The 25,426-nt window shown below is 41.3% G+C and overlaps 1 protein-coding gene across 2 annotated transcripts in view; it reads left to right on the top strand.

The window, feature by feature from the left end:
* The window catches only part of LOC310957667 (3',5'-cyclic-AMP phosphodiesterase 4B-like), a 53,838-nt gene that overhangs the window by 11,682 nt on the left and 16,730 nt on the right, over window positions 1-25,426 (top strand). The window contains exons 3-8 of one of the 2 annotated variants that reach the window (XM_083928341.1): window positions 3,583-3,730; window positions 9,486-9,733; window positions 16,055-16,249; window positions 16,350-16,386; window positions 17,238-17,308; window positions 18,061-18,110. In XM_083928341.1, the coding sequence (XP_083784467.1) occupies window positions 3,689-3,730; window positions 9,486-9,733; window positions 16,055-16,249; window positions 16,350-16,386; window positions 17,238-17,308; window positions 18,061-18,110 (643 nt within the window). In that variant the 5' untranslated portion in view covers window positions 3,583-3,688. Of the gene's footprint in view, window positions 1-3,582; window positions 3,731-9,485; window positions 9,734-10,759; window positions 11,108-16,054; window positions 16,250-16,349; window positions 16,387-17,237; window positions 17,309-18,060; window positions 18,111-25,426 lie in introns of those variants that run through there. The other variant, XM_083928342.1, reaches the window with a different exon arrangement.

Genomic DNA, 25,426 nt, shown 5'->3' on the forward strand with positions numbered 1-25,426 from the left:
GTGCAGGGTTCTTGTAGATAATGAATTTAAAAATAGCAGATTAAGGGGCAGAACATGGACCAAAGATCATAATGAGAAGCAAGCAACTGGTAAGCCCATTTCAATATAAGTATCAGTGCTACAGTATGTGTAGCCAAGCAGGATGCTAAAAATGTTGAGATTGACAAAATAGTGGATGTCACACCGCGGTGAGGTCTGTCCTGTCTTTGGGTTTTCCGTCTTGTGAATTTCATGTTTTATTTTGAAAATTAACTCTCCTCTCGTTTCAGGTCCCTTGCCCTTCCTCTTGTGTCACCGGTCTGACGTCCTCCCCTGATCCATGATTGTTTCCACCTGTGTCCCCCCCCCCTCATGTGTATATAGTCTGTGTCTTCCCCTGTCTCGTTGCCAAAGTATTTCGTCCGTCATGTCGAAAACTTCCAGCCCGATCCACAGCCTTGTTCCAGCTTTTAAGTCTGAGTATTGTCACGCTCTTGTTTTTTTGTGTTTCCGTTTTTTCCTCTGAAGAAGAGTGATTTTGATTTTTGAATGCCATTTTGTCAGCCTTGTTTTCCTCACTTCCTGTTCGGAGTGACTTTGTTTCATGTTTTACTAGCTCAGTGCAGCTCTTTTTGGTTTAAGAATAAACGCCAGCTTAACCTTTGTACCTCCCCATCTGAGTCCTCATTCCTGCCCAGGCCTGACAGCGTGGAGCGTGATTTGGTGATTAATTGATTAGTCAATTGACAGAAAGAAATTCAAAAACTGATAATCAATTAATCAAAAACTGCCCAAAACTTGCTGGTTCCATCTACCTCGAACACAAATATTTTATCATTTCTATCTATCATTATAAATCTAATATGACTGGTGGTCGGGTTAAACAAGCAATTTGAAAATGACACTTGAGCTCTGAGAAAGTCTATTGGCAATTTCTTTTTGCTATTTTTTACATTTTGTAGGCAAGTAAATTGAGTAAACATTAATGGATAATGAAAATCATTATGAGTTGCAGCTCTTCAGGATAGCAAACACATTCATCTTCAACCGCTTGCACCGTCAGGTTCACGGATGGGGGGGGGGGGGGGGGGGGGTGCTGGAGCCGATCCCAGCTGACATCGGGCGTTAGGCGGGGTACACCCTGGACAGGACGGCAGTTTATCGCAGGGCACATAGAGACGAACAGAGACAGACAACCATCAATTAACCTATAACATGCATGTCTTTGGACTGTGAGAGGAAACCGGAGAAAACACACACAGACACGGGGAGAACATGCAAACTCCACATAGAAGGGCCTGGGATTCAAACCAGGAACCCCCTAGCTGTGAGACAACAGTGCTAACCACCACAGCACCGTGTCACCCAGATAGCAAACATACATTAATCAAAATCTAAGTTGGCTAACATATGCAAAAGGGAGGTGTTGATGATTGGACGATACAAATACTCTTTGGTAGAAGACTTTGTGAGTAGATTTGTTTCAATCCAACATTAGGTCGTCCTGCAGCGTTGCACTGTGTTGTGTTGCCTGAAGCGGGGATGTTTTCCTCGCTAGTCAAGGTATTTGGAGACCTAACAGTCTTTCTAAACTAACTTCTGAAAGACAGAATCAAACAATTAAATGGGGGTATGCCACCTGAATTCCATAATAAGTGGTCTCTCAGAGGCCAACTGCTCGTTACAAAACATATAACAGCTCCATAGTTACAAGGCATGGTGTACAAAGTGCAAGTGCTCCTTAGTGTCTCAGATGGCAAAGGACACACTGACATCTCTGGACATTTCCTCTGATGATTTGTGCTAATAGCCTTTGAGCTTTCAAACCCGTGTAGGATCGCACTGATTTTTGGGCTTTCCTGACATGATTTGACATGACCTTTACCCGTCTGTGTTCTCTGCTTGTTTGGTAAAGTAGCTCTCAGCTCTGGGGTCCATTCATCTAATGGTCCATTCATTTGTAGCAGCTTGACCTTTTATGGGAGGAGAACGGACAAAGGTTTTATCTTAAGTGTTATAACTGATATTAATATGTTGATCATATGCACTTTGGAATTTTTGAAGAATGTAGTTCTTCTTTTTAATGGTGGCTTGCAACTGGACGGAGCATTACCACCACCTAATGTCGCCCGCCAAAATATCCGCCGGTTTGTTTTTCCTTTCCTCAATTGAATTAAAGGAACAGAAAACCGCTTGTGTCAGACAATGTCAATTTCTGAAAAAAGGCCATCATCATCATCATTTATCTTCATCCGCTTGTCCCTGTCGGGGTCGCGGGGGGCTAGAGCCGATCCCAGCTGACATCTGGCGTGAGGCGGGGATACACCCTGGACAGGACGCCAGTCTATCGCAGGGCACATGGAGACCCACTTGTTAGGTTAATTGATGACTCTAAAAAAATTGCTCGTAGGTGTGAATGGTTGTCTGAATAAATATCACTAGTATTAAAATACATAAGTCCATTTTTTCCTCTACAGTGCGTTTTCTGGTAATGGTCACAATACCACCACCACAGCTGAACCATCTCCTTGAATCCTCTGTTACATGAAGTATAAATAATTTGAATGGGGCTCTTGTGGAACCTATAAGGGACACATCCATGCAAACTCATACATTATTGAGAACTTTTTTCCCTCCTGCTGAGATTTGAACCAGAAGCTGAATCTTAGAAAATGCTCAGAACACTAATCCCTGTGTGATCTGCTATCATTTTACCTCCCATGCTACTTTTTCCATAATAACCGAGGGCGACTGGAACATGCAGTATAGAAGTAGTTTGGAAGGCTACAAACAAGATTGTGCAGCTGAAAAAAATTTTTTTCATGCCATTTGACTCGTCAGGAGGTGGAAAAGCACCATCCTCCGTCACCAGCAGTCCCACGCTGACTTTAACACAAGGGCACAGCACCTGTTAAATAAGAGATGACGTTGGCAGGGATCAGTAGTGACATGGAAAATATTGATTCATTTTTGTCACAATGATTTGCCATTCATGTCTGACTTGTGGTGGTTTTACACCAGTCTTTCTATTATTGATGAGTGTACAGTCACTGCATTCAAAACAGGCTGACAGGCGGGATTGGACTAACAGACCTTCAGGCGCATTCACCATTCACTTCATCACATAACCAGAACGGTTCTCACAGTGTACTTTATGCATTAATATATTCTACAGTTAAGAGCATTGTTTTTGTTTTTTGCACGTAGAATACAAAAACTCAAATTGAACATCACTCTTAATACCCTCAAAATGATTGTTTTTGTACCAACTGAACTCTGTACCACACACATTTAGTTGCTTGAAATTGCGTCTGTAGAAAACTGCACTTTAAAATGTAACTATCATTCTTTTGTTAATGCGTCTTTTGTATTCTGTTCACTGCTCGATTTCTTCAATAAAATAATGTTGGACATAATTTCCCTTATGTTTTACAAGGATTTAATTGTTGAATTAAAAAAACTGGCAAGTTATCGCGTAATTCAACATCATCGCTAGTGCAGCCTTAGTCAGAACAATATGTGCACTGTGAGGGAGGCAGAATAACTTTTGGAACTGGTCACTTTATCCTCGCCCTCCCCTTCCTCTCTGCCTCCCATGTGCAGGCGTACTGGTGAGGCTGCCCGGAGCAGGAGTAGCAGGAAAGAACTGCGTTTACAGAGAATCGGAGATTGGGAGAGAGAAAGTGAGTCTGGCTGAAGATCCCTCAGGATGAAGAAAAGCAGGAGTGCACAGGGGGTTACACCAGGCGATGTAAGTATTGCTCTTCCCAACCATCTGTCTGATCCATCCATGCATTCATTACACAGCCACTCGTGATTTCTTTTTATCTGAAATTCTGCCTCTAAAGTTTACAGCTTAATTCTGCAGTTGGCACAGTTTCTGTAAATTGTGTAACGTTTGCTTTCCCTCCTGAACGAGATACAGTGAACTCTAGTGGGAATACACTGAGGCAAGGTGCAGTATGTCTGTGTGCTGGTCCGTGACTCATAAACAGATGACTGTACTGTACACAACAGACCGCTATCCAGCAGGACACACTGCAGAGAGACGGGGGGTGAATGATAGTGTGTTGTGTGTCTGTGCTTGAGAAAGCGAGAGAGTTAGGGAGATGACGGAGACAGAGTTGAGGAGTGATGCAGAGTTTAGATGGAGGGAGAGCAGGAAGAGGAGGAAAGGCGTTAAAAGGGAGTTCACACCAGGAGACATTTAGGACGTGGACTGAGTGGAAACATGGATATGAGGAGGAAGGACAGATCTGACAGAGCGGTCCATCTGCTTCTCTTCCACGCCACCGGTGTTTATGACGGGGCAGGCAGGCCAAATCATTTACGTTGACATTGTCCAACAGGGGCTCAGAGGCCAAGTTACATCCTGGATGATGAAAGTTTTCCTGCTGTGACTGGCCTCTCTCACCTTCTAACCCTCTAGTATTCAGGACTGGCTAGTTCCATTAGTGCAAAAATATATTAAGACCTGTCTAATGTTGTTGATTTCTTAGTTTTAATAGAGGAAATGCACCATTTAAGCCAGTGTAATGGCCATTAACGTCAGGAATGATTAATGCTGATTTCTACTTTCATACCAGCAGTGATTTAAGTAGGCAGGCACATTTTCAAAATGCTTGCGAGTGCTGAAGGATATGGCCAAAGTATTCTGGTAAATTAATACGATTATAGTGTATATAAAATAACTACACAGTAAAGCCCATTTTTGTTTACCACTGTGTGGATTAAAATTCTTGACTAATGAGAAGTACTCTCTCATTTTATTAAGAACTTTATTGCAAAATGAACATTATTTGCAAAGATTGCAGCGTAAAAGCGGCATCCAAATCATGGTAATATTGGCGTTACAGGTTGGCTTTTTAGCATCACAAAAAAATATTAGAACGTAAGGCATTTACCAGTTTTAACAGCCAATTAGCTCGTAGCCAAGTCAGCTGGTTGAAATGTCAGTTCTGGACAGAGGCTCAATGAGGGCAGGAGAGAGTGGGTCAAGCGAGCTAGAAGGTAAATGAGGAGAGAGAACTAGAAATGCAGCTGTAGCAAGTATCTCTATATCTCTGTCCTCATCCATATGTTAAGATGCTACAAATTTAATCCAGCTACGAAAAAAGCCTGAAAAGTCAGAAGTCAGTACAGAGAGTCGTTGCTATGGGGATGATACATCGTTGGGTCTCGTGGCATTGCTGTAAACAGGCAGGACAGACAGGTTTCAGAACGTTGCACATTGCCAGAAATGGCAAGTTTCAGCCCGTTCGCCGTTAATCTTTGGTCTGAATTGGACTTAACGTAATACTAAACCCTCAAAATGATCATTTGTGTATAAAATACTTATCCATTGTTACCTTGAACTCTTTAAGAAATGTTACTTTTTCTCGCTTTCTTTAACGTTAAATGAAGAATAAAAAGACAGAGTACTGTATTGGCCCGCATTTAAGGCGGGCTCTTTTTCCTGCATATCCGTCTGCAAGAGTGGGGTCTAAAGTTAAAGGCCAATTAAGTGCTTGTATAGACTCAGTCAGTGTGAATGTTACATGTCAATATACAGTCATAACAACAGATGGCGCCAAAAATCTGTAAAATAAGTGTTCCTTTCATGTCAAGCCGTCAATCACGACACGGTTTACAGCGACATTAGCTTACAGTGACCAGGGGTCTGAAAGATGGAGAGACACAGTGATTGTCCCGAAAAATGTCGGCGAGAAGTCAGGCGACGACTGAGAAGTGTCATGAGGCCAATTTTACGTTAACGGGGATGAATGCAGCAGAGTCATCAAACCACTGTCAAACAGCCAAGAAATACGGTTTCACAGACTGTAACGTTTGAAGAAGGCGAGCCCAAAAAGGCCGTGTTAAATAAGCAAACAGTCAGAATTTTTTTTTGCGTGGCGCTCAAATCGGCCACTTCCAGGAGACTGACAGGGGAGCGTGTGAGTATGTTGATGAAAAGAAGAATAAGGAAACAGCCATTACGAGAGCCGTTATTCAGCTCAAAGCTTTTCGAAGAGTTATTATAATTATTCGCAAAAAAAACAAGATTTCATTATCAAAACAAGATTTGGTCTTTAAAAAGTATTTTTTCCAAAAATGATTGTTAAAAAAGGTGGGTCCTCTTTTATCCCAGCCAATACGGTAATCAATATCCAAATTATAACTGTGAGGGAGACGTATACCCTTTTCTTTTATTAAAGCAGTCTCTCTTTTTGTTTCTTTGGCTCCAAGATAATATTCCAGGCACCACATCAAGCCATGCTGTCAGAGCTCCACTCCTAAAGCTGTCTCATTTATACCACCTTCTTCAAAAAGGCTTTTTGGAAGTTTCCCAGAGAACACTGGAGTCGTTTAGACTCTGCGGCCAGGAAAGGCCTTTCATCTTCACCGAGAAAACACCAACTCCCGCTCTGTTTGACACTGGATATACTCTACCTCCATTTCCGACACTTTGTTTTACCTTTCATCCTAGTTCCTGTCCTTTTATGACCATGTTCCGGCACATATGATAAATCCAGCTTTCTAAATGTGCTCTTGTTTTGGTTTCTAAAAGTCTTATCCTACCCCTGGCTTATATAAAGGCGTGCAGTCAAAGTGAATCAGCAGTATTTCCTCCAAGTGCCATTTGGCCCACAGATGTGGGATCAATAAAGAACTGGAATTACATGTCCAGAGTTGCAATCGATACACAATTAATAAATGATTTGGCAGTGAAACAGCATTGTTCTGTGACATATTGACAAGAGACTATTTAGATCTCTTATTATAATGTTTGTTATAGTGAGTGAGTCGCCGTGGTCCCCGATCACAGTCGTCGGAACAGAGTCATGTTTTGCCTGATTTAATTTTCACCCTTTTTTTTTCCCTTGGGACAGGAAGAATCAGTCTTGTCAAAAGACAGGCTCAATACATCAGACAAATTGCATTTCCTAGAAGGAACCCGAGAGTCAGCAGAGTAGTTTACTGACAATCAGAAAGGAAGGCAGGCTCCAGCGTCTGGTTTCTAACTGTCTCTGCCGTTCACTCACTCTTCTCGTCTGTCCCTGCTCTCTATTTGACAGCTGACTCTCTCATTCATGTTTGCATGTCCCTGCCATCACTGTCTTGTGTTTTCACGGGAAAGAGGAGGCGGGATGACTCCCTTTTTCTGTCTTTATTTCAAAAATCGCTGTTGGCTCTTATCATGTCTCACTCGTTAATTTGAGTTCTAGCGTTCAACCTTCATCACTCATTGGATTCACAACCTCTCTGAAGAGCCAAGTTGGACTTGAAACATACTTTTCTCCATTCAATTAAGACGACTTTTTTTAGTGGGAGCAGATGACGGTGCAACCAGCCCATTCATTAGAGTTGTTTTGGCTGCCAAACAAGATGGCTGTGCATGTACTTTCACAGTGATCACTTTTGACTTTTAACCAAGTTTTTTTAAATCTTATTTACCTATTCATTATTTACACAGTAGAGGGGAAGCATCTTTACATCCAGAAAGAAACAAAGAAAAAACAGAGTAACAAGGGCAATGTGTACTATCACTTATTCTGATACCTGCTCCCCCTCTCCCCCCTACATTTCCTTATTCCATCCCAATCCAACCAATCTGTCCCCAACCTCTAAACCCTAACATGATAAAATCGGTGTTGAACAATGAAAAAAAGGGCGAAAAGCTATAAACAAAAAACACCATGCACATACTCTCAACCCTTTCCCCTTGCCACCCAGGAATCTCATGTCCCTTGCACATAAAATAAACATCTTTCAAACATAGAAATATGAAATAAATGCTAATTTATTGATATCCACGGAAGTAGCATACAATATATGTGCGTAATAACCAAATGATGTACATAGAATATGCTATGTACAGAACTGTACTGGGTGGTTAGCACTGTGCCTCACAGCGAGAGGGTTCCTGGTTCGAATCCCGGCTGGGGCCCTTCTGTGTGGAGTCTGCATGTTCTCCCCATGTCTGCGTGGGTTTTCTCCGGGTTCTCCGGTTTCCAGTCCAAAGATATGTTCGTGTTAGGTTCATTGATGACTCTAAAATTGCCCGTAGGTGTTAATGGTTATCCGTCTCTGTTTGTCTCTATGTGCCCTGCGATAAACTAGCATCCTGTCCAGGGTGGACCTCGCCTCACACCCGATGTCAGCTGGGATCGGCTCAAGCCCCCCTGCGACCCCGACAGGGACAAGCGGTTGAAGATGAATTAATGAATGAATGAATGAAGTGTACTGAAATGCAAACATGACTTTTTACCAAGTTCAGGTAAATGTTATTAGTCCTTTTTAGCAGCTATTTGATTAGTACTTTCTGGAGCTGAGAACATGAGTTGCTTAATTGATCTGCAATCATTTTACTTTATAGCTTCTCAAATGTAATCTAATAAAAGGATATCAGTATTTGCCTGAAAAATCCAGTATCTGTAGTACCTAGTACCGACTAGCAACAAGTACCTCTGTTTAGATAAATACTGCCAAACAAGAGAAGGAGTTGTTTGATCGTGTGCAGGCTCTGTCTTGTTAAATTATGATGAGCTGTCAGCCCCGAAGACATTGACGTCTGACTGTGGCTTCACTCTTCCTCTTTTTCTCACTTTCACTCGCTGTCAACCTCTTTCCATTCACACTTGTCTTCTTTCCCTAGTCTCCTGCGTCACATACACAATACAGACCAATGTTTTCTTGTTCGCCTGAAACCAATTTCTAGGAATTCCTCGACCCGCCGTTTCCCCCCCTCTACAACATTGTGCCTCCCCATCTCTCTTGTTCATTTGTAGCCTGTCAGCGAGGTTCATTTACACTTGTGCGCGGTGAACGTAAGGTGGGGGGGTGATGTATGCAGAATGAGTTCTGGCGGGCCTCAGTGCCCCGGCTTGTTTACAACCTGTCATTACAGTGAAACACCCAGGGCTCCTTTACAGGAACCTTCACACTCAACCAGAAACATTAAACACACAATTTATATTCAGAACTGCTTAATAAAAATGTCAATTGGCAGGTGTCAAGGGCCTGAAATATACTGTAGACTTTGATCCAACGGTTCATTTTGCTCTGAGTAGTGAGGAGCTTAAAAACATAAATGTAGCCAATAAACAGTCCGCCACTTTGTTCAATCGGGGATATGTGAAGGATATGCAGATTGTTTAGTTGGTGTTTTAACATTGTACGCCTTTGAGCCGCTGAAGAACAGTCGTCTTCATGTGTTGAATTGCTCTCATAAATTCCTCTTTTTTTTACCTTTTATATCTTAAACATTATTCATTATGGTTTTTCTTGTCATTTCCTTTTCTTTGCTTTCACTTTTGGAACTATGATTTCCTTTCATGAATGTCTTTGTTTCTGTTTAATGTCATTGTTTTCGTGCTGATGTCGTTAGCACAAAAATATTTCACATTTCACCCATATTTTCTTCATGTTTATTCACCACAATGCCGGAGGGAATATTATGAGGCCAATTTCATTGAAATCCAACCCATGAAATTGTCATTTTTGTCCTCTTTTTTTCCCACCCTCAGGAGAATAAGGAGCCTCCTGTGGGGCAACTCTCCACAGGCAGCACGCTCGGGGTAGAGGTGTGCAAAGTCCACAGGCGCTTTTCTGGCAACCTGCAGCTGCCTCCGCTGTCATGGCGACAGATGGAAAAGGAGAGGGACAGGGGCACATTGCTAACACCTGAAGATGATCCAGTGACTCATGCCAGACCCACAAGCCTGCCCATCTTCTCCCTGCCCCGCATCGACATCACACAGGCCGACCCTGACAGGTGAGGTGACCGCCATGGCAGAGATTCAATGTTTATGATGCCGTTTTCATACAGAAGTAATGCCACCATATTATATATTCATGTCTGAGGAGTATTCTAATACTTCAGGGTCATTTGTTTTGTTTATCTCGCTTTTTTGTTTTTAATTTTTGAGAAACACTTAGAGCTGGTTAATGTGGCCCGGGAAAGGGATGTTTGGGGTCCCGTGCTAAAGCTGCTGCCCCAGAGACCCGACCCCGGATAAGAGGTTGAAGATGAGATGAGATGAGATGAGATGAGATGTTTTGTCTTTATTTTGGAGCAGAAACAAGTTATGTGTCGGTAACAGCTGGTGTTTTCTCCCATCTGCTTTCCACATTATATTGTACAAATTAGCAGAAGTCTTTTTGTTCTTACATTTCAGTGGTTTCTCACAGTCATAACTGTAACCTTGTGCCCCGGAGAAGAAAACAGATGTTACAGATTTCTAAGGCATCAGATGATACAAAATATTTTGGCAGTCATTAAATTGAATACACTGTTATTGTAGTTGCATTGACCCCTGAGGCAGAATACAGTGGGCTGCTGTTCCATGGTAGCAAATATTGAAATTATTTTTTTATTTATGATGGCTATGAATTTAGTATCTTGAATAGCAGTTTTCCTCCTACACCCTTTTTTTCTTTGAACCTCTGTGACTCAACCCACTAAACTGCAGGTGATTATGAGCTCTCTTCAGAGATGCATTGTCTGTTGCTTTCATCTCTATAACTCTCATACTCTGCCCTACTGCTTTTTAAAAGCATTTATCTGGATCAAAGGTTAGAAACTGAAAAACTTTTGCTCTGTTTTTTTGTGTACAACACTGTGGCAATCTATCACTTGTAGTGCTATTTTCTAGCCGTTCATTAGCCAATCAGCTTGTTTTTGTATTTGCATTTTAAACATTGAAGGAGGAGGGGCGTCCAAAAGATATCTACCAATAAAATTAATGATAGTGAATATTTCTTAGCGCAGTATCGGGAAGTCGATCTCAGGGAAGGGGATATCTTTTCTTCAATATGTCCTGATTACAACAACAACTCCTTCTTCTTTGAGTAACATAAAACCAGTAAGAAGTACTCTGACGGAGTGATTTTAACAGTTTCTTGAGAAGGCCGTAGCTGTTCAGCAGCAGGAAAGTGCCGGCACTCTTTTGTTTTGTGAAGCAGCTGCACTAATGGAAGCCAGTGGGGAGAACAGGGAGCTCCGGTCGGACCAGGCCGACTCATGCAGTGCTCTAGCTGTTGATCCTGTTCAGAAACTCTCCCCAGAAAGCTCATCGAGTTACTTTCGCAAGCAGGTGGTAAACAAGCCTCAGCGTCGATACAGGCGCTTCACTGTAGCAAACACCTGGTAAGAATTTGGTTGGTGTGTTTGTGTGAGAGGAAGAGACAGAGAAAGACTCTGTTTGTTGTTTGTATCTCAACTCTGTTTATTTATTGCATTCTGAAAGAGCTTCAGGTGCATAGCTACTGGGGATTTATTTATTCACTCACACAAACCCTTAATTATCAGTAGTTTATTTCAAGTTGCCAATAATGTCTGTGCTCCAGGGTGAGTTAGAGTTCAGGAGAGTTATTTATCAAAGTGATGGATTGGTATGGAAAAACACTGGGAACAGACGCTGCCAGTAACACAAGAAGAGTCGGATGATGATAATTGGCTGCAGTTTCCCCCATAGCTTAAGTCAAGTCCTGTCAAGTTTACTCATAGAGCTAAAAACGTTTGTCTCGGAGAATATATGACATGCTCCATCTTTAGACCGTCAAGTCAGATAATCCAATCTAAAAGGAAGGATAAAAAACATGAAAAAAACCATCAGGAGAAGCGGCAGAGAGGAGGGACCCAGGATGAACAGATATATAATAGGAGCCATACAGAGGACATGGAAGAAACAGTAAATTTGCAATGGTTTGGAATTTGGATAAATTAAGACAAAATCTGATCCAGATCCCGAGCTGCTTCCCTCAGCACATGCCTCTGCTCTTCTTTATGTGTTGAAATGTGTGGAAGATGATGCTTATTTCATCATAAAACATTTCTATTGTTGACACATTGAAATGTATAAACTGAGCAGAGAGCCAAGTGTTTTTCCTTCTGAAATGTGTCGGTGCTTCAGAGAAATGTCTTCCTTGACCCTTGCATTAATAAATTCTCTAAGTATTTAGTCGGGGAGCTGTTATTCCTTTATTCCCTGGATCTGGTGGGTGCAGTTGGATATAAATATGTTTTTATATAGCCATTGTGGGCCGGCCTGTTTCTTTTTTTTCTCCTCTGTTTTTCCACTCGGATGATAATCTGAGGCTCTGGTTCTTCTCAGTCTACCAAATGTCACTGAGTCACATTATCAGGGAGATTTGCTTTTAGCCCGTTGAGTTACCTCTTGAGTTAAATAGATTACTGATGTGGACCTACAATATATAAACACTGACTTGAATTTTGCAAATGATACACGTCATCTGCCAGAACTGGAATGTTATGCTATTTTAAGTTATATATGGTCATTTAGTAAGGATGGCAATGTGACAAAGAAGTAAAATCCACCTTACACACAGGTTTTTGCAGCAGCAGCAGCACAGGGTCAACTCTGACCTGCGGCCCTTTGCTACATGTCGATCTCGATCACTCACTCACACACTCACTCACGCACGCACTCACTCACTCACTCACGCACTCACTCACTCACTCACTCACTCACTCACTCACACACTCACACATTTCCTTCAGCTGCCCTGTCAAATGAGGGCAATTGTTGCATCTCTTCACATGTTTTTGCAGATTATTTTAAAATATCCACACACTTCTACTCCACTAACTGACCTGCTCAGTACTGCTCTCCTACCTGTGGATTGCAGTCTGCATTCTCCTGTGTTTGTTATAATACTGTTTTATTCTTAATAGAAGAAAATAAAACCTGTGAATTGGTTTGATTTTCACCTAAAGAGACTTGCAATGGTGAAAGGGTCAATGTGTTGCCTTAAATTGTCTATTTTACTTGATTGTGATGTAGAAGTAGATGTGATATGACCTGAAACCGCAGGCTGTGCAAACACAGATGGTTCTTGTTACGTATCATTCCATGAAAGGCACATTAGTGACATTTTCTAAGTTGATTAACAAATGAAAATCAGGATTTCCCTACTTTCATACCTCCCTTTCCACTGTAAACCCCAGTGCGTATGTTTTATAGGACATCATAGGTAGCCAAGGGAAGGGCGGGGTGGGATGATGAACGCACTGACTAATCTTCAGTGGTTTAATATAGAGGGGAAAAGGACAGGCGGTCAGATAAACAGAGCAATTGCGAGTGTTCCTCTCCAGATCTGCCTGTTAGCGTCTGCCAAGCCTTCGTTATTCCAACACGTGGCCTGTTACTGCACAGAAAGGGGGTCTGTCAGTGTGTGTGTGACGGAGCAGCCACAGTAGCAGTGCTTTTTGTTGCCTCATGAGTAGGGAGTAGGTGAAAGGGAGAGAAGAATGCCGCGGAGGTCCCCCAGGTGCAGGGTTGGGCACTTCGACTTCAGCGATGAAGTGGTCAGTAAAGCACACCTCTCGGCTCCCAGGTGATTTTTTTTTAAATTGTGAATTTCTTGTGTCTTTCTGTGTGTGTGTGTCTCTGTGTGAGTGTGTGTGTGTGTGTGTGTGTGTGTGTGTGTGTCTGTGTGTGTGTGTGTCTGTCTGTCTGTCTGTCTGTCTGTCTGTGTGTGATTGAGCTAAACGGTTAATCTACACTGTCGAATATCTTGAGCATTTCTGTCTTTCTTTTCTCTCTACACCTGTCTTGATGTTTTAGGATGATTGCATCATGGGTAAATAAGAAGACAAAGTTTTATTACGATGTGTTGTACCAGACCGTTGCTGTGAGCTTTGCAGTATCTAGGATCAGGATCTACAGAGTTGATATATCATTGAAACAGTGTTTGCATCAGATTAACAGACTAGACCGCTGTAGATGGAGCATGTTGAGTGAACCACGTATGAAGTTGGGATTTGGATGACGCAAAGCACAACACGGATGACGTTTGTCGCTCTGCCTGTGCGTAATCAGTTTGCACTTTTCACATTAATCTGAGCTTTGCTGGCAGAGGTGTGGGACTGAGAGCGCCTCAGTGGGATATGTGCCTGGTTAATCCCACATGTCGCAGAAATGGCGAGGTGGGGTGGGGGGGGGGGTAATGTAGGTTAAATGGCGAGATGACCTTTTGGACATTCAGTCCATTACAAGACAGATTTTAGAGGAGCTGGTTGAGTACTGGCCGTTTGTGAAAGCTATAAAATGTGTGATTCTTTTTCCCCGCCTGCAACAAAAATAAAATGTTATGTGTTTTTTATATCATCCAAGCTAAACTCATGACCTAGGGAGAGTTATTCATGACTTGTGGCATCTGTTGTTCCTGCGAGGCATTGATACGCTGACCTTTCACTCTAAACTCCAGTCCATCTGACCCGATCATCTGGTTACACAATGGCTTGTCCTTTCCTTCTGCACCCACTCCACCCACTCGGTCTGTGGTGGTTTTCACTGTGGCATAAGTAAACATCCTGGGTCGATGGACTGAAGATGTTTGCATGTACACTTTGTATCAAATCGGCTGCCTGTTGGTTTGCCTTCTGCTCTGACCATCTCCTCTCGTCTTGATAAGTTCGCTGTTAGAAAGAGCGCAGAATAGAAGAAGTCCTGTTTTCTATAATTGTATATTTATTGAATATTGGACTGTGTATGTATTTTTTCGAGGGACAAACATTGAAAACGATCTCTAAAGTATTTGATGATATGTTGTATTATTGTATTCTTCTTATTAATTGTAAAAATGAACAACAAACAATACGAGGACATGCTTGTTCCAGGTTGAATTACTGTATTTACCATATGCACTATCTGAGCAGGCACATACAGACACTACAACATACAATAGACGCACTGGATATGGTTAAATATCTGTAACTATAAAGATAAAAACAGTAGAATATGCCCGACATCACACCATCAGGAGCCAATCTCTCTCTACTTGCATGCTTGCTGCTCCTGAGTGACAGTAGACAGTATTCCAGTGAGACACAGAGCAGAGCAGCAGTTTACAATAAAACAACCCCTCCTCTCACTGACCAGCAAAGCATACTTATTTAATGAGCACAATAGTTTGCTTTTTTTAGGCCATGAATGGCTGGATGGACGGGTGGATGAGTAATCATTTTAGAGTTTATGCAACCATCTCTTTCCTGGATGGGATTTGTGAACATGTTGCACAAGCCGGTACTTAGTGGTCGCTTGTTGAAAGTACTCAGTGCATAATAATAATAATGATGTTTGATAGTTAATGTAAATGATCAGAATGATCAGACAAAGACTCCATGATAGGGTTGCAATGGTATGAGATAACCGCCGCGGAATATATGATCATTTACAGTGGAGGAGTAGGATTTTTACTACCGATGTCAGAGGGGAAAGTTCACTGATTAGCAATGTGGCAGCCGATACAGTGAATTTTTGAGCTGGAATGAAAATAGACATTTGCTTTGTGTGCCCAGATATGACTCTGCAAGGGTATTTGGATAACAGTATTAAAGAGTGTATTAAATTGTTGATATGTAAACACCATGTTCTATATCAGTCAACTGCTGACTATGTACATAGAGAGCGGGCGGCAGTAGCTCAGTCCATAGGTGACTGTGGAGCAAGACACTGAACCCCCAACTGCTCGGGGCGCTGATCCATTGGCTGCCCCCTCGCTCTCCATTAATTGCATGTATATAGGTCCTGTTTGTGCATCTCTGTTTGTAACATGAATAATAACAGAGTGAAAAAATAGTAGTATTAATTTCCCTTGCGGGATAAATAAAAAGTTCTTCTTCTTCTAAATACATAAAAATAAAATAAAAACCGTAAATCCTACTGTATTTTCAGTATCAGTCAATTGCTGTCCATTGGAATGAATTATTAAATAATACCTTTTCTAAATCACCTCAAACATCGTTTTATGCATAATATATATTTTCTAAATATTTTTGAACATATTGTTGCGTAATCACAAAACATATACGTTGATATGATAATGAGTTGTCTGAGATGACCGGTATCAGCCGACTGTAGCTGTCAGTGTCATAGTAGTAGTAGTAGTCCCTTTTTGATGATAAATAAAACGTTTTTTGTAAATACCATAGATAAGCAAATGAACATGGTATGAAACTATAAAGGTAGAAACATTCCTTATGATTTAGGAATGACCAAGAACCATTCGCTGATTTCACTGAATGGCTCTCTTGAACAGATTCCGCTTGTTTATCTGTCTCTTCTCTTAGCTTTGAAGGGGAAAATGGCCCATCGTTGTGCTGCAGTCCTTCTGACTTGCAGGCATCCCCAGGTTCAGGTCTGGTTCTACATCCCAACCTGGCGGGCCACGGCCAGCGCCGGGAGTCCTTCCTGTACCGCTCTGACAGCGACTACGAACTATCACCCAAGTCCTTGTCTCGAAACTCTTCCATTGTTGGAGAACTGTGAGTTGAAATAATCGTTGACTGAGATTGCTGTCGTATCAAACTACTGTGTTCAACTGTGTGTGTTGTCAGTCTTTAATATTTGTCACACCCATTTCAGGCATGGAGAGGACTTGATTGTGACTCCATTTGCTCAGGTAAGAGCTGTGTAGCTCTGCTTCAAATCAATGTAATGATGTTTTGCTAGGTAGCATTTTTTGCATTTTTCCCCAAAGGCTCTGAAGATGTGAAGCACCCGTGGATCCAGAGTTGTTTACTCAGTCAGGCCTGATTTACCTCTCTGCCCCCTGGTGGCCTGCAGTAGACATGAAAAGGGTTCTGCTTGTTCTGCTCTCTGTGAATGGTTGCAAGTAGCTCAAAAAAACCATGATGTCCGGTGACGATTGAAACTTGTAAGATGGTAGATACGTCGTTCTGCTGTTCAGCCTAATGAATGCAGCAGTTGTAATGACTGCAATCAGTATTTCCTAAAGATTAAAAAAATGATTTGAGGGGAGTGGGAGTGACCATTCAGCACTGAGAGCCAGCTGCAAAGAAGCACTGAATTCACTTCTAATTAACCATTTAAAATTACCAGCACTCAGACACAACAGTTCGTCAATCAGTGTGCATAATTGGTGACATTTCCAACCAAAATTATCATGCACACCCTCAATATCTTGTGGACAGGTGCGTCAAAGAAAAATGTCCGTAGGCAAGAAGAGAGAAGATTCATGCACACGATCCAGTTTACTTGCACTAAACTTTGTTTCGGTCCTTAGACCTTCATCAGGTTAAACAGAGGATAAAAAGGGGAGAATACTTAAAAATCTACTGAAAAAATACAGATATATAGATTATAAAAAACCCTTTTTGTAATTATGGAGCGGCCATCACATTATCACAATGCTATAAATAGTATAGAAGTTGTAATCATTACATATATTCTCTCAGGCTTCATATGAGTGTCAAATTGTAACCACTTTTTCTCGTTTCATGTTTTTTTTAGGTTCTGGCAAGCCTTCGCACTGTCAGGAACAATTTCACCACCCTGACAAATGTACAGTGTGCATCCAATAAGTAAGCTGGCTCACAATGTTGTTATAATGTCTGCTTGTGTTTTGTGAGAGTGACTACATGCTGCAGACTGTCTTCACATATGCAATGAATGTTTTTGTACTTGTCATTTGTGAGCTGATGGAAATCTTTGGTAAAAATCTACAGTATGATTGTTGCTTTTTTTGTAGGAAATCTGCATGTGGATTTTAGTTTTCAGGACCACATCTAGATGTTTCAATTAAAAATACCGACATAGCTCACTTGGGGGCACCAGTGCATCAAAAATAGTTTCCAAAGCTCTCACGGAGGAAACACTGCCTTTAAACCTAGTATAGTTCCAGAGAATCTTTTGGTTTTAATGCCAAAGCGGGTTTGCAGCGGCAGCATACAGAGACATTTCATTAGATTTTTTTGTGGAAGAGGGGGTTACCTCATCTCAGTTGATTGCATTATGACCCCCTCCAATCACTGAACCAGGTCAGTTGCTGCAGTTGCATCAGGTTTGCCAGAGGGTGGACACAGAGTCAATACGACCTCAGAGAGAGGGGTCACTGTGAGCCAACACTGAATTACACATGTAAGTGTCACATGGTAGAAAATCTGACCTGCGCCAAGTTCAGAGAACTGAGGGAGCATCTGTTTTGTGTTTGTGCTTGTGGCAACAATGACTGCTGCTTAATCTAAATCACACTGTGAAAAAAATAATGCAACTGTATGTTACACATCAGGGCTACTGCTTTTATTGTTACTGACTTGTTTCTCTCTGGTTGCAGGAGGTCTCCTGCTACAAATCAGCCTTCTCTCACCAAAGTCTGCCTGTCAGGTGAGTCCTATCATAAGCCTGCAATAAGCAATGCAATGCAATACTTAATCGATTTTATTTAGGTAGTTATGTACATTCAAAGAAGACAAGTCAAGTTTTACTGTTAAGGATTTGAAAGATGCCAAAGAATGAAAGATGTTTTTTGCATGTGATTGAATTCTGAACAGTTGGCAACATTTACAATTTTAGGGAAGTTTAATAAACAATGAATATCAGTGGTGTACAGTAAATTGTGTCTGAGCCAACACAGCACACGTTCACATTTTATATTCAGTTTTTCTCATGCAAATGATAAATGTACCTGGACTTTAGGTAGAACTGACATTTCTTTCAAAGATTCCCATGCCAACACAGTAATGGACATTATCTTTGAGCATTTCCACATGTGCAAATAGAAACCGTAATCTTTTGAGCTTAGACAAGAATCTATAACCTGATAACGATACAAAAATTCCCATGCACTGAGGTTAAGACTGGACAGAAGGAAAGAAAGTGGGCTAGGAGAGGTTTTAATGGTTAACATTCAGATCAGGTAGGTGTGAAGGAGGGAGAGGACGGGTGAAAGAAAGGGAGGTGGGGATAATGGTTCCTGCTGCACTGGTTCTTCAAGCCCGATTGACGTCAGCACGGCCTGCACAAGGGTGCTCTCCACTTCCTATCAGCACAGATGGGCTGCTGGGAGCGTCCCGCGGCAGGAAAACATACAACACAACTGCGCGTCTCTTGTTTTCCCTCCTCCACACTTCTCACAAACCTTGACCTTCTCAGAGTAATCTCTGACGGGTGAAACCATCCCGTTGTTTGCTTGCATCATGATGCACTGGTAAGACGGAATGAGAAAAACAAATATGATTAAATGTGTTTTCTTTTGGTTTATACCTCTGACACACAGTACACTTGTTTTTCTTATACAGCAATCCTACACGAGGTAAAATATCATTGTCATCAACTCTCCCTGAGCATACAAAGAACATGCACACCTGCCACTACAGTAAATAATAGTAGTTGTTCAGGAGGAGACCGCAACAATTAACAATATCACAAAGAAAGATGCCCTCATATCCTCTTTGTGCTGCTTTCTGTCTCGTTTTCATCCACTCTTTGACCGGAAAAGGAGAACAGATTTTTCCTGTTTTGCGTCTGTGTTTTGAGTGAGGCAACATCCCCAGTTGTGGAAAAGATACAGTGCTTGCGTCTTTCTGAGCATGAGCTCAGCGTAGATGGCCAATTAGGAGCTTTATGAAACTTTGAATGCCTCTATAAAGGGATTTGAGATGGACACAGTGAAACAGAGTGAAACACATTAGAAATTAAAGAGAAAGTAGAGCGAATTCCTGTAAGAGGATGGCGAGGTTAGACACAGAGAGGAAGGAGTGAGAGAGATTTCAGATAGTTGCAGGGAGTGAGATGGGAAAGAAAACACAGCAAAGATTAAAGAAAAAGCCTTTTAATCAGACATGGGAGAAGCTGAAAAAAAGGTTGGATGATATAAACAAAAAGAGCCAGAACCTGACACAGTCACTGGGTGAAAGTGCTCAAGAAGCAGAAAAGTGTGTGTGTGCCGGGGGGGGGGGATTAAAAGTCATGTCAGCCACAAATGCGTCACTGCAGGCTGTGTACGCCGTTTACCGTCTTACTCTAGTAACGTGAGGGGATTGTAGTTTCTCCTCATGTGAGTTTGTGCTTCACAAACCATCTCGGCCCCATCACATGCAGTCTCATGAGCCCCGCGGCCAACAAAGAGCTCCCTCTTCCCTTCAGATTATAGGCTTCACTCTTTATTACCCCTGATAAATAGTGCTTTTGAGGAAAAATGACAATCGTGACGTCTTTGACCGTCACGGACTGGTGATTAATCTATAACGGTTATAACCAGCATTAGATGAATATTGTCAGAGGTGGCCGGGACTCCAGGGTCCATGGTTAATCAATTGACCAAGAAACACGTGAATCCTCATCATCTTCTTTGGCCTCGAGAAATGAATGTTCACACACAATGCCTTCAAGAAATTAATGTTTAAGGCAGCACTGCTTGTGGCCCGAATTGGTCACTTAACTTTGATATTTTGAACTTTAATAAAAATGCAAACACCTATTTGCTATGTTAAGATTTTATGGAGTAATATCTGGAGTAAAGCACCTTTAGGATTTGACCCATCATATGAGGAAAATAAACATGTTCAAGTTGACATCCTGGCTGGGGCCCTTCTGTGTGGAGTTTGCATGTTCTCCCTGTGTCTGCGTGGGTTTTCTACAGGTTCTCTGGTTTCCTCCCACAGTCCAAAGACGTGCAGGTGTTCGGTTCATTGATGACTCTAAAATTGCCCGTAGGTGTGAATGGTTGTCTGTCTCTCTTCATCTCTATGTGCCCTGTGATAGACTGGCGTCCTGTTCAGGGTGTACCCCGCCTCACGCCCGATGTCAGCTGGGGTCGGCTCCAGCCCCCCGCGACCCCGACAGGGACAAGCGGTTGAAGATGAATGAATGAATGAATGAAGTAGACATGTTTTTATTTATTTCATATTCTTCACATCCTATTAAAGTAAGCTAGCAGACTTTCACTAGTAATAGGAAAACAAACTAATGTGGGTTTGTTTAACTAGAACTATGATAAATGTCACAGAGTCTCCCATATACGGCTCACAATTTTCAGGTATGTCTTGAACTGCACTGGGCAAGGGAAGAAATCTATATTTGAAGGAAAATACTGTACAGTTGTTGCTTTCAGGGTAGCGAGAGGAGCGATGGGATTGTTATATTTTAAATCTTTGTCAACTATTATTACCACTTGTTTCTTATTCCCTTTAAAACAAAAAGTAAAAAAAAAAACAATTGGGGAAATACACTTATCGCTTTCATCCCAAGACACAAATGGAAAGATTGATACCACTCTCATATTTGTCAGTTAAATACAGTTACAGGCAGCTGCTGGTTAGCTAAGCTCATGATTGACAGCTCCAGACAATGACAGCCAGGAATAATGAGCAAGCATGCGTGAGAGGATGTAGGTAGGATGGTGAAGGATGTATGAAAAAAAAAAGCAGGCCTAAGCATGCAAAATGAACTTGTGCTATAGCTTCATTTGGGGTTTGAACAACTGTATTTCCTTAAGTGTTGAATATTCCTTTAAACAATGATGTAGGATTAATTGCAGGAACTTATAGTGTATGTATGTCCACGTATGTTCTTAGATGAATTATAATGTATTCAGGAAATCCTACAACTGTTTTCAGTCATATTGTATTAGAATAGATTAAGGTATTACACATCAGTTTGCATCTTAATACTGTATCCTTCAGTATAATGTTGCATTGTATTGCAATTTGTTTCCATTACAATACCCTTTAGTTTAAGGCCTTCCAAGGGAAAAAAAGGTTTGATCATTATTGTTTAAAATGTTCCTGCCTTTGGGGGCCAAGGCTTAAATCATCATATGTAAGCTATGTATTTTTTTTATTTAAGTTTAAAGTGTTTTTTTTTTTTGAAATGGATGCTGAGAAAGACTGTTCCCAAGAAGTTACTGCAGTTCAAACTGTGCAAGATGAACTCAGTGCAGCAGATAACTGCATTCAGACGTGCCATGCACACGCTCTGCCTTGAAACTAAAGAGACATGTGACTTTGTGCGTAAACCGACGAAGGTGTGGGGCTCTGCACAATAAGCATTGCTCGTTTATCTTTTGTCCCTTTTTGTAAACATGTCATGAAAGAGAAGCTCTGAAAGCCTAATCTGAAACAGGTTATTCTGACAGAATGAAGGGAAGGATAACATGAGTTCATCACCAGTGAGTCGCACGTTGATGCCAACACATAATAACCAGGAGTATTGACAACTTAATTAGGGCAGAAGTAATTGTGTGTAGTTATGTAAGTCTGCACTGCTCAAACTACATAGCTTGCTGTCTTGTGTCCAAACTGGAGCACCTGCTCGGATATGTATTACGGCATACAGGCTTACAGTTAAAAATCTGATGCGTCTCATACTGACTCAAGGGCGACTTGTGTCATCAATATAATATCGTATCAGGATCAAACTTGCACTAACTTTAGTGTATGTTATTAACGACCTAGAAAATTGTGTCCAAGTATTTTTAATTGAATATTTCAGACTCTATTTGGCAACAATATGTTTACTGAAGTGCACTGTCATATTTAAAATAATGAACAACCAAATGGGCTGATGGACGGACAGCTGATCACAAACAAACATCCACAACACACTTACATGTTCAGTCTGGCCTAGGGCCACACAATTGAGCAAATTTGATTTTCAATTACGATTTTGGCTTTGAATGATGAGGAAAACAAGGCAACTGAGATACAATGATTATTGTGCTCCATTTTCACAATGATGTTCTATGTCTGTCTTTATAAATCGTGATACAAACGTTACAAATCCAGCCCATTGTTATCCTTTTTTTACAGAAATGCACTTTCACCTGTTGACGCTGAGTTATTGACTGAGATAAGTTGAATATAGTTTATCCAAATGTTGAATATATGGGTTTTCAGTAGGTAATGGCATTGCACTAAAACATATTTGATGTAATTCTTTTTGGTCCAATTTTATTATTTCTGCAAATCGCATATATGTTTAGTACTTATTGCCTATTTATTTTGGTCTGATTTAATATTCTATTATTTTCAGATTATTTATTTAAATGCATTTATGTATTTGTTATTTATTTTACTTAGTTCTCTTTTTTGTTTTTGATCTTGTTTTATTTTTTGGGTCAAATTGAATTTAAAGTTTAAGAAAATATAAGTGTGATCTCAATATCGACCGATGCAATCGTGATTCGGACTTTTGGCCATAATCGAGCGGTCTGCTCCGCTCCTGTCTGCAGTATCAGGAATCCATGTCAGGTTTTCCAGGCTCGCAGCCAGAGGAGAGGATCCGATGGGCTGGAAGAGTGCAGCCTGGTTAAGTATTTGAATTATGTCATTGACGTCAGCACAGTCATAAACCTCGCTGCGGCCCATCCCTCAAGCTGGGCCGTGCCAACACAGCTCCATGGTGCATTGTGAAGGAGCTGTCAAACAGGCCCTGATGAGCTGTGTGTGTTTGTTAGTTTAACTGTCGAAGGCTCTTGTTTTGATAGGGGAGGAGATCACAGTAAGCCGCAATTGTAAACTAATGAAGATACCGCAGCGAAGAAGAGGAGACAAAGGCTGATGATAGTTTCGGGGCTGAACCTACTGTAAATGTCCACCACAGGTTCCCCAGAGATAACCTCCTTTAAACTTCACAGCCCGCTGCAAATATTATAGTTCATCCAATTGTCAACTTCTTTTATTGACGTATCAAAATCACACACCTTGTACACATCTTTTTGTTCTGACAAGAGGTTTTGAAAAAAGTCATCAGAATAGATGCACACAGACATACACTGACATAATAAAATTAACAAAACATACATTTAGAGGTGCAAGGATTCTGCAATGACAATTAAGAATCTCTGACGGTGGTGTAGTGGTTAGCACTGTCGCCTCACAGCGAGAAGGTTCCAGGTTTGGGCTGGGGCCCTTCTGCATGGAGTTTGCATGTTCTCCCAGTGTCTGCATGGGTTTTCTCCGGGTTCTCCGGTTTTCTCCCACAGTCCAAAGACATGCACGTGTTAGGTTCATTGACGACTCTAAAATTGCCCATAGGTGTGAATGGTTGTCTGTCTCTGTTCGTCTCTATGTACCCTGCGATAGACTGGCATCCTGTCCAGGGTGTACCCCGCCTCACGGCCGATGTCAGCTGGGATCGGCTCCAGCCCCCCGCGACCCAGACCCCGGGATAAGCGGTTGAAGATGAATGAATGATTCCATCTTCTTAAATGTGAATATTTTCTGGTTTCTTTCCTCTGTGACAGTAAACTGAATATTTTTTGAGTTGCGGACAAAACAAAACGTTTGAGGACGTCATCTTTGGCTGTGAGAAACGATGATCGATCAACATTTTTCACCATTTTCTGACATCTTATGGCCCAAACAACTAATCAACTGATCTCTAACTTAAAACTATTCTGCATAGAAATGTTGCCTCCGTAGGCAACGGGATGAGATTTGAGTTGCAGAAGAAGGTCTGGTTTCTGCTCGTAGTCAGTAGTATTGACCAATCGTGTTTGAGCATGCTTTGGTTGCACGCGGGTAAACAGTCTCTGTGGCGTTTGGCGATCATGGAACCACCCTGATGATGATTTCACTTTTAATTTGCTTTTTGTTGTTACTCATGTCTAGATATCGGTTCTGGAGTCCCATTCTTGCGTTTCAAGTTGCAGATCGGATCGTAAACAATGACTCCCGCTCGGAAGAGGAAGTCTTTGCCCGGATATCCACTGGATGCACTGAAAAGCCTGAAATATTAGTCATTTCCCCCAGAGGCTGAATTGTTGTCAGATGGGCTCTAAGATTACTAATCGACTAATCAAGAAAATGATCATTAGTTGCAGCCCAACATACATTTTATGTTATCACATAAACATATGTGGAAAAACATGTTTAAATTAGGACGCATTCATTTTTATAAAGTAGTATACATAAAGAAAATTACACAAAGAGCAATGTTTTTTTTCTCAAAGAGCAATTTGGAAAATTTGCTGTATTAAATGCTGATTAAATTCAAGTTATTCAGTGTTGATGTATTTTGAATGACTGTTCACATTAGATAACATTAGATAACTCCTTTGTGATGCTATCTTCTTTCTTTCTCATTCTTTCTTTCTTTTTCTTTTTGTCAAACTTCCCTCTCAACCTGTGAACAAACTGACGTACATCGGGGATGATACAAAGGTGATTCATTGCCTCCCCTTTCTGTCTCACTTGTAGTGCAAAGTCAAACACACACACATCACTGAGTCAGTGCAGCTATCGGTGTCAAAGTGTGTTGTTTCTTTCACAATGTGGTGAAGGTCGAGATGAGGAATGTGTGTTTGCGTACATGCGGATGACTCTGAGCTGTTTACACTCTAAGTGATTGTAATGACTCGAGTCTTTTTCATCAGCCCTTCGCTGTCACTGGCCCCGTATGTTCCTCACAAGTCAAATAAGAATGAATACACAAGACTTGAGCCATATTAGTCACTGTGTTAAAGTCAACCTCACCGTGAAAACACATGCTACAAGAAAACCTCAACTTTACGTCCAGCCTGTAAAACTGCTTACAGAGTTATTTTCCACCAGTGGCAACAACAAAAGTTTGGATGTGTAGTTATTCATGTCCTTTCCTTAAGAAGGGGCTCAAAGAATTTCAGAGGGAAATGTGGTTCTATTGTATTTAACAGCTACACTTACTACTTTGCAGGTTAATATGTTCCATCCAAAATGAAA

Source organism: Echiichthys vipera, assembly GCF_963691815.1.
Source record: "Echiichthys vipera genome assembly, chromosome: 15".
NCBI classification, from domain to species: domain Eukaryota; kingdom Metazoa; phylum Chordata; class Actinopteri; order Perciformes; family Trachinidae; genus Echiichthys; species Echiichthys vipera.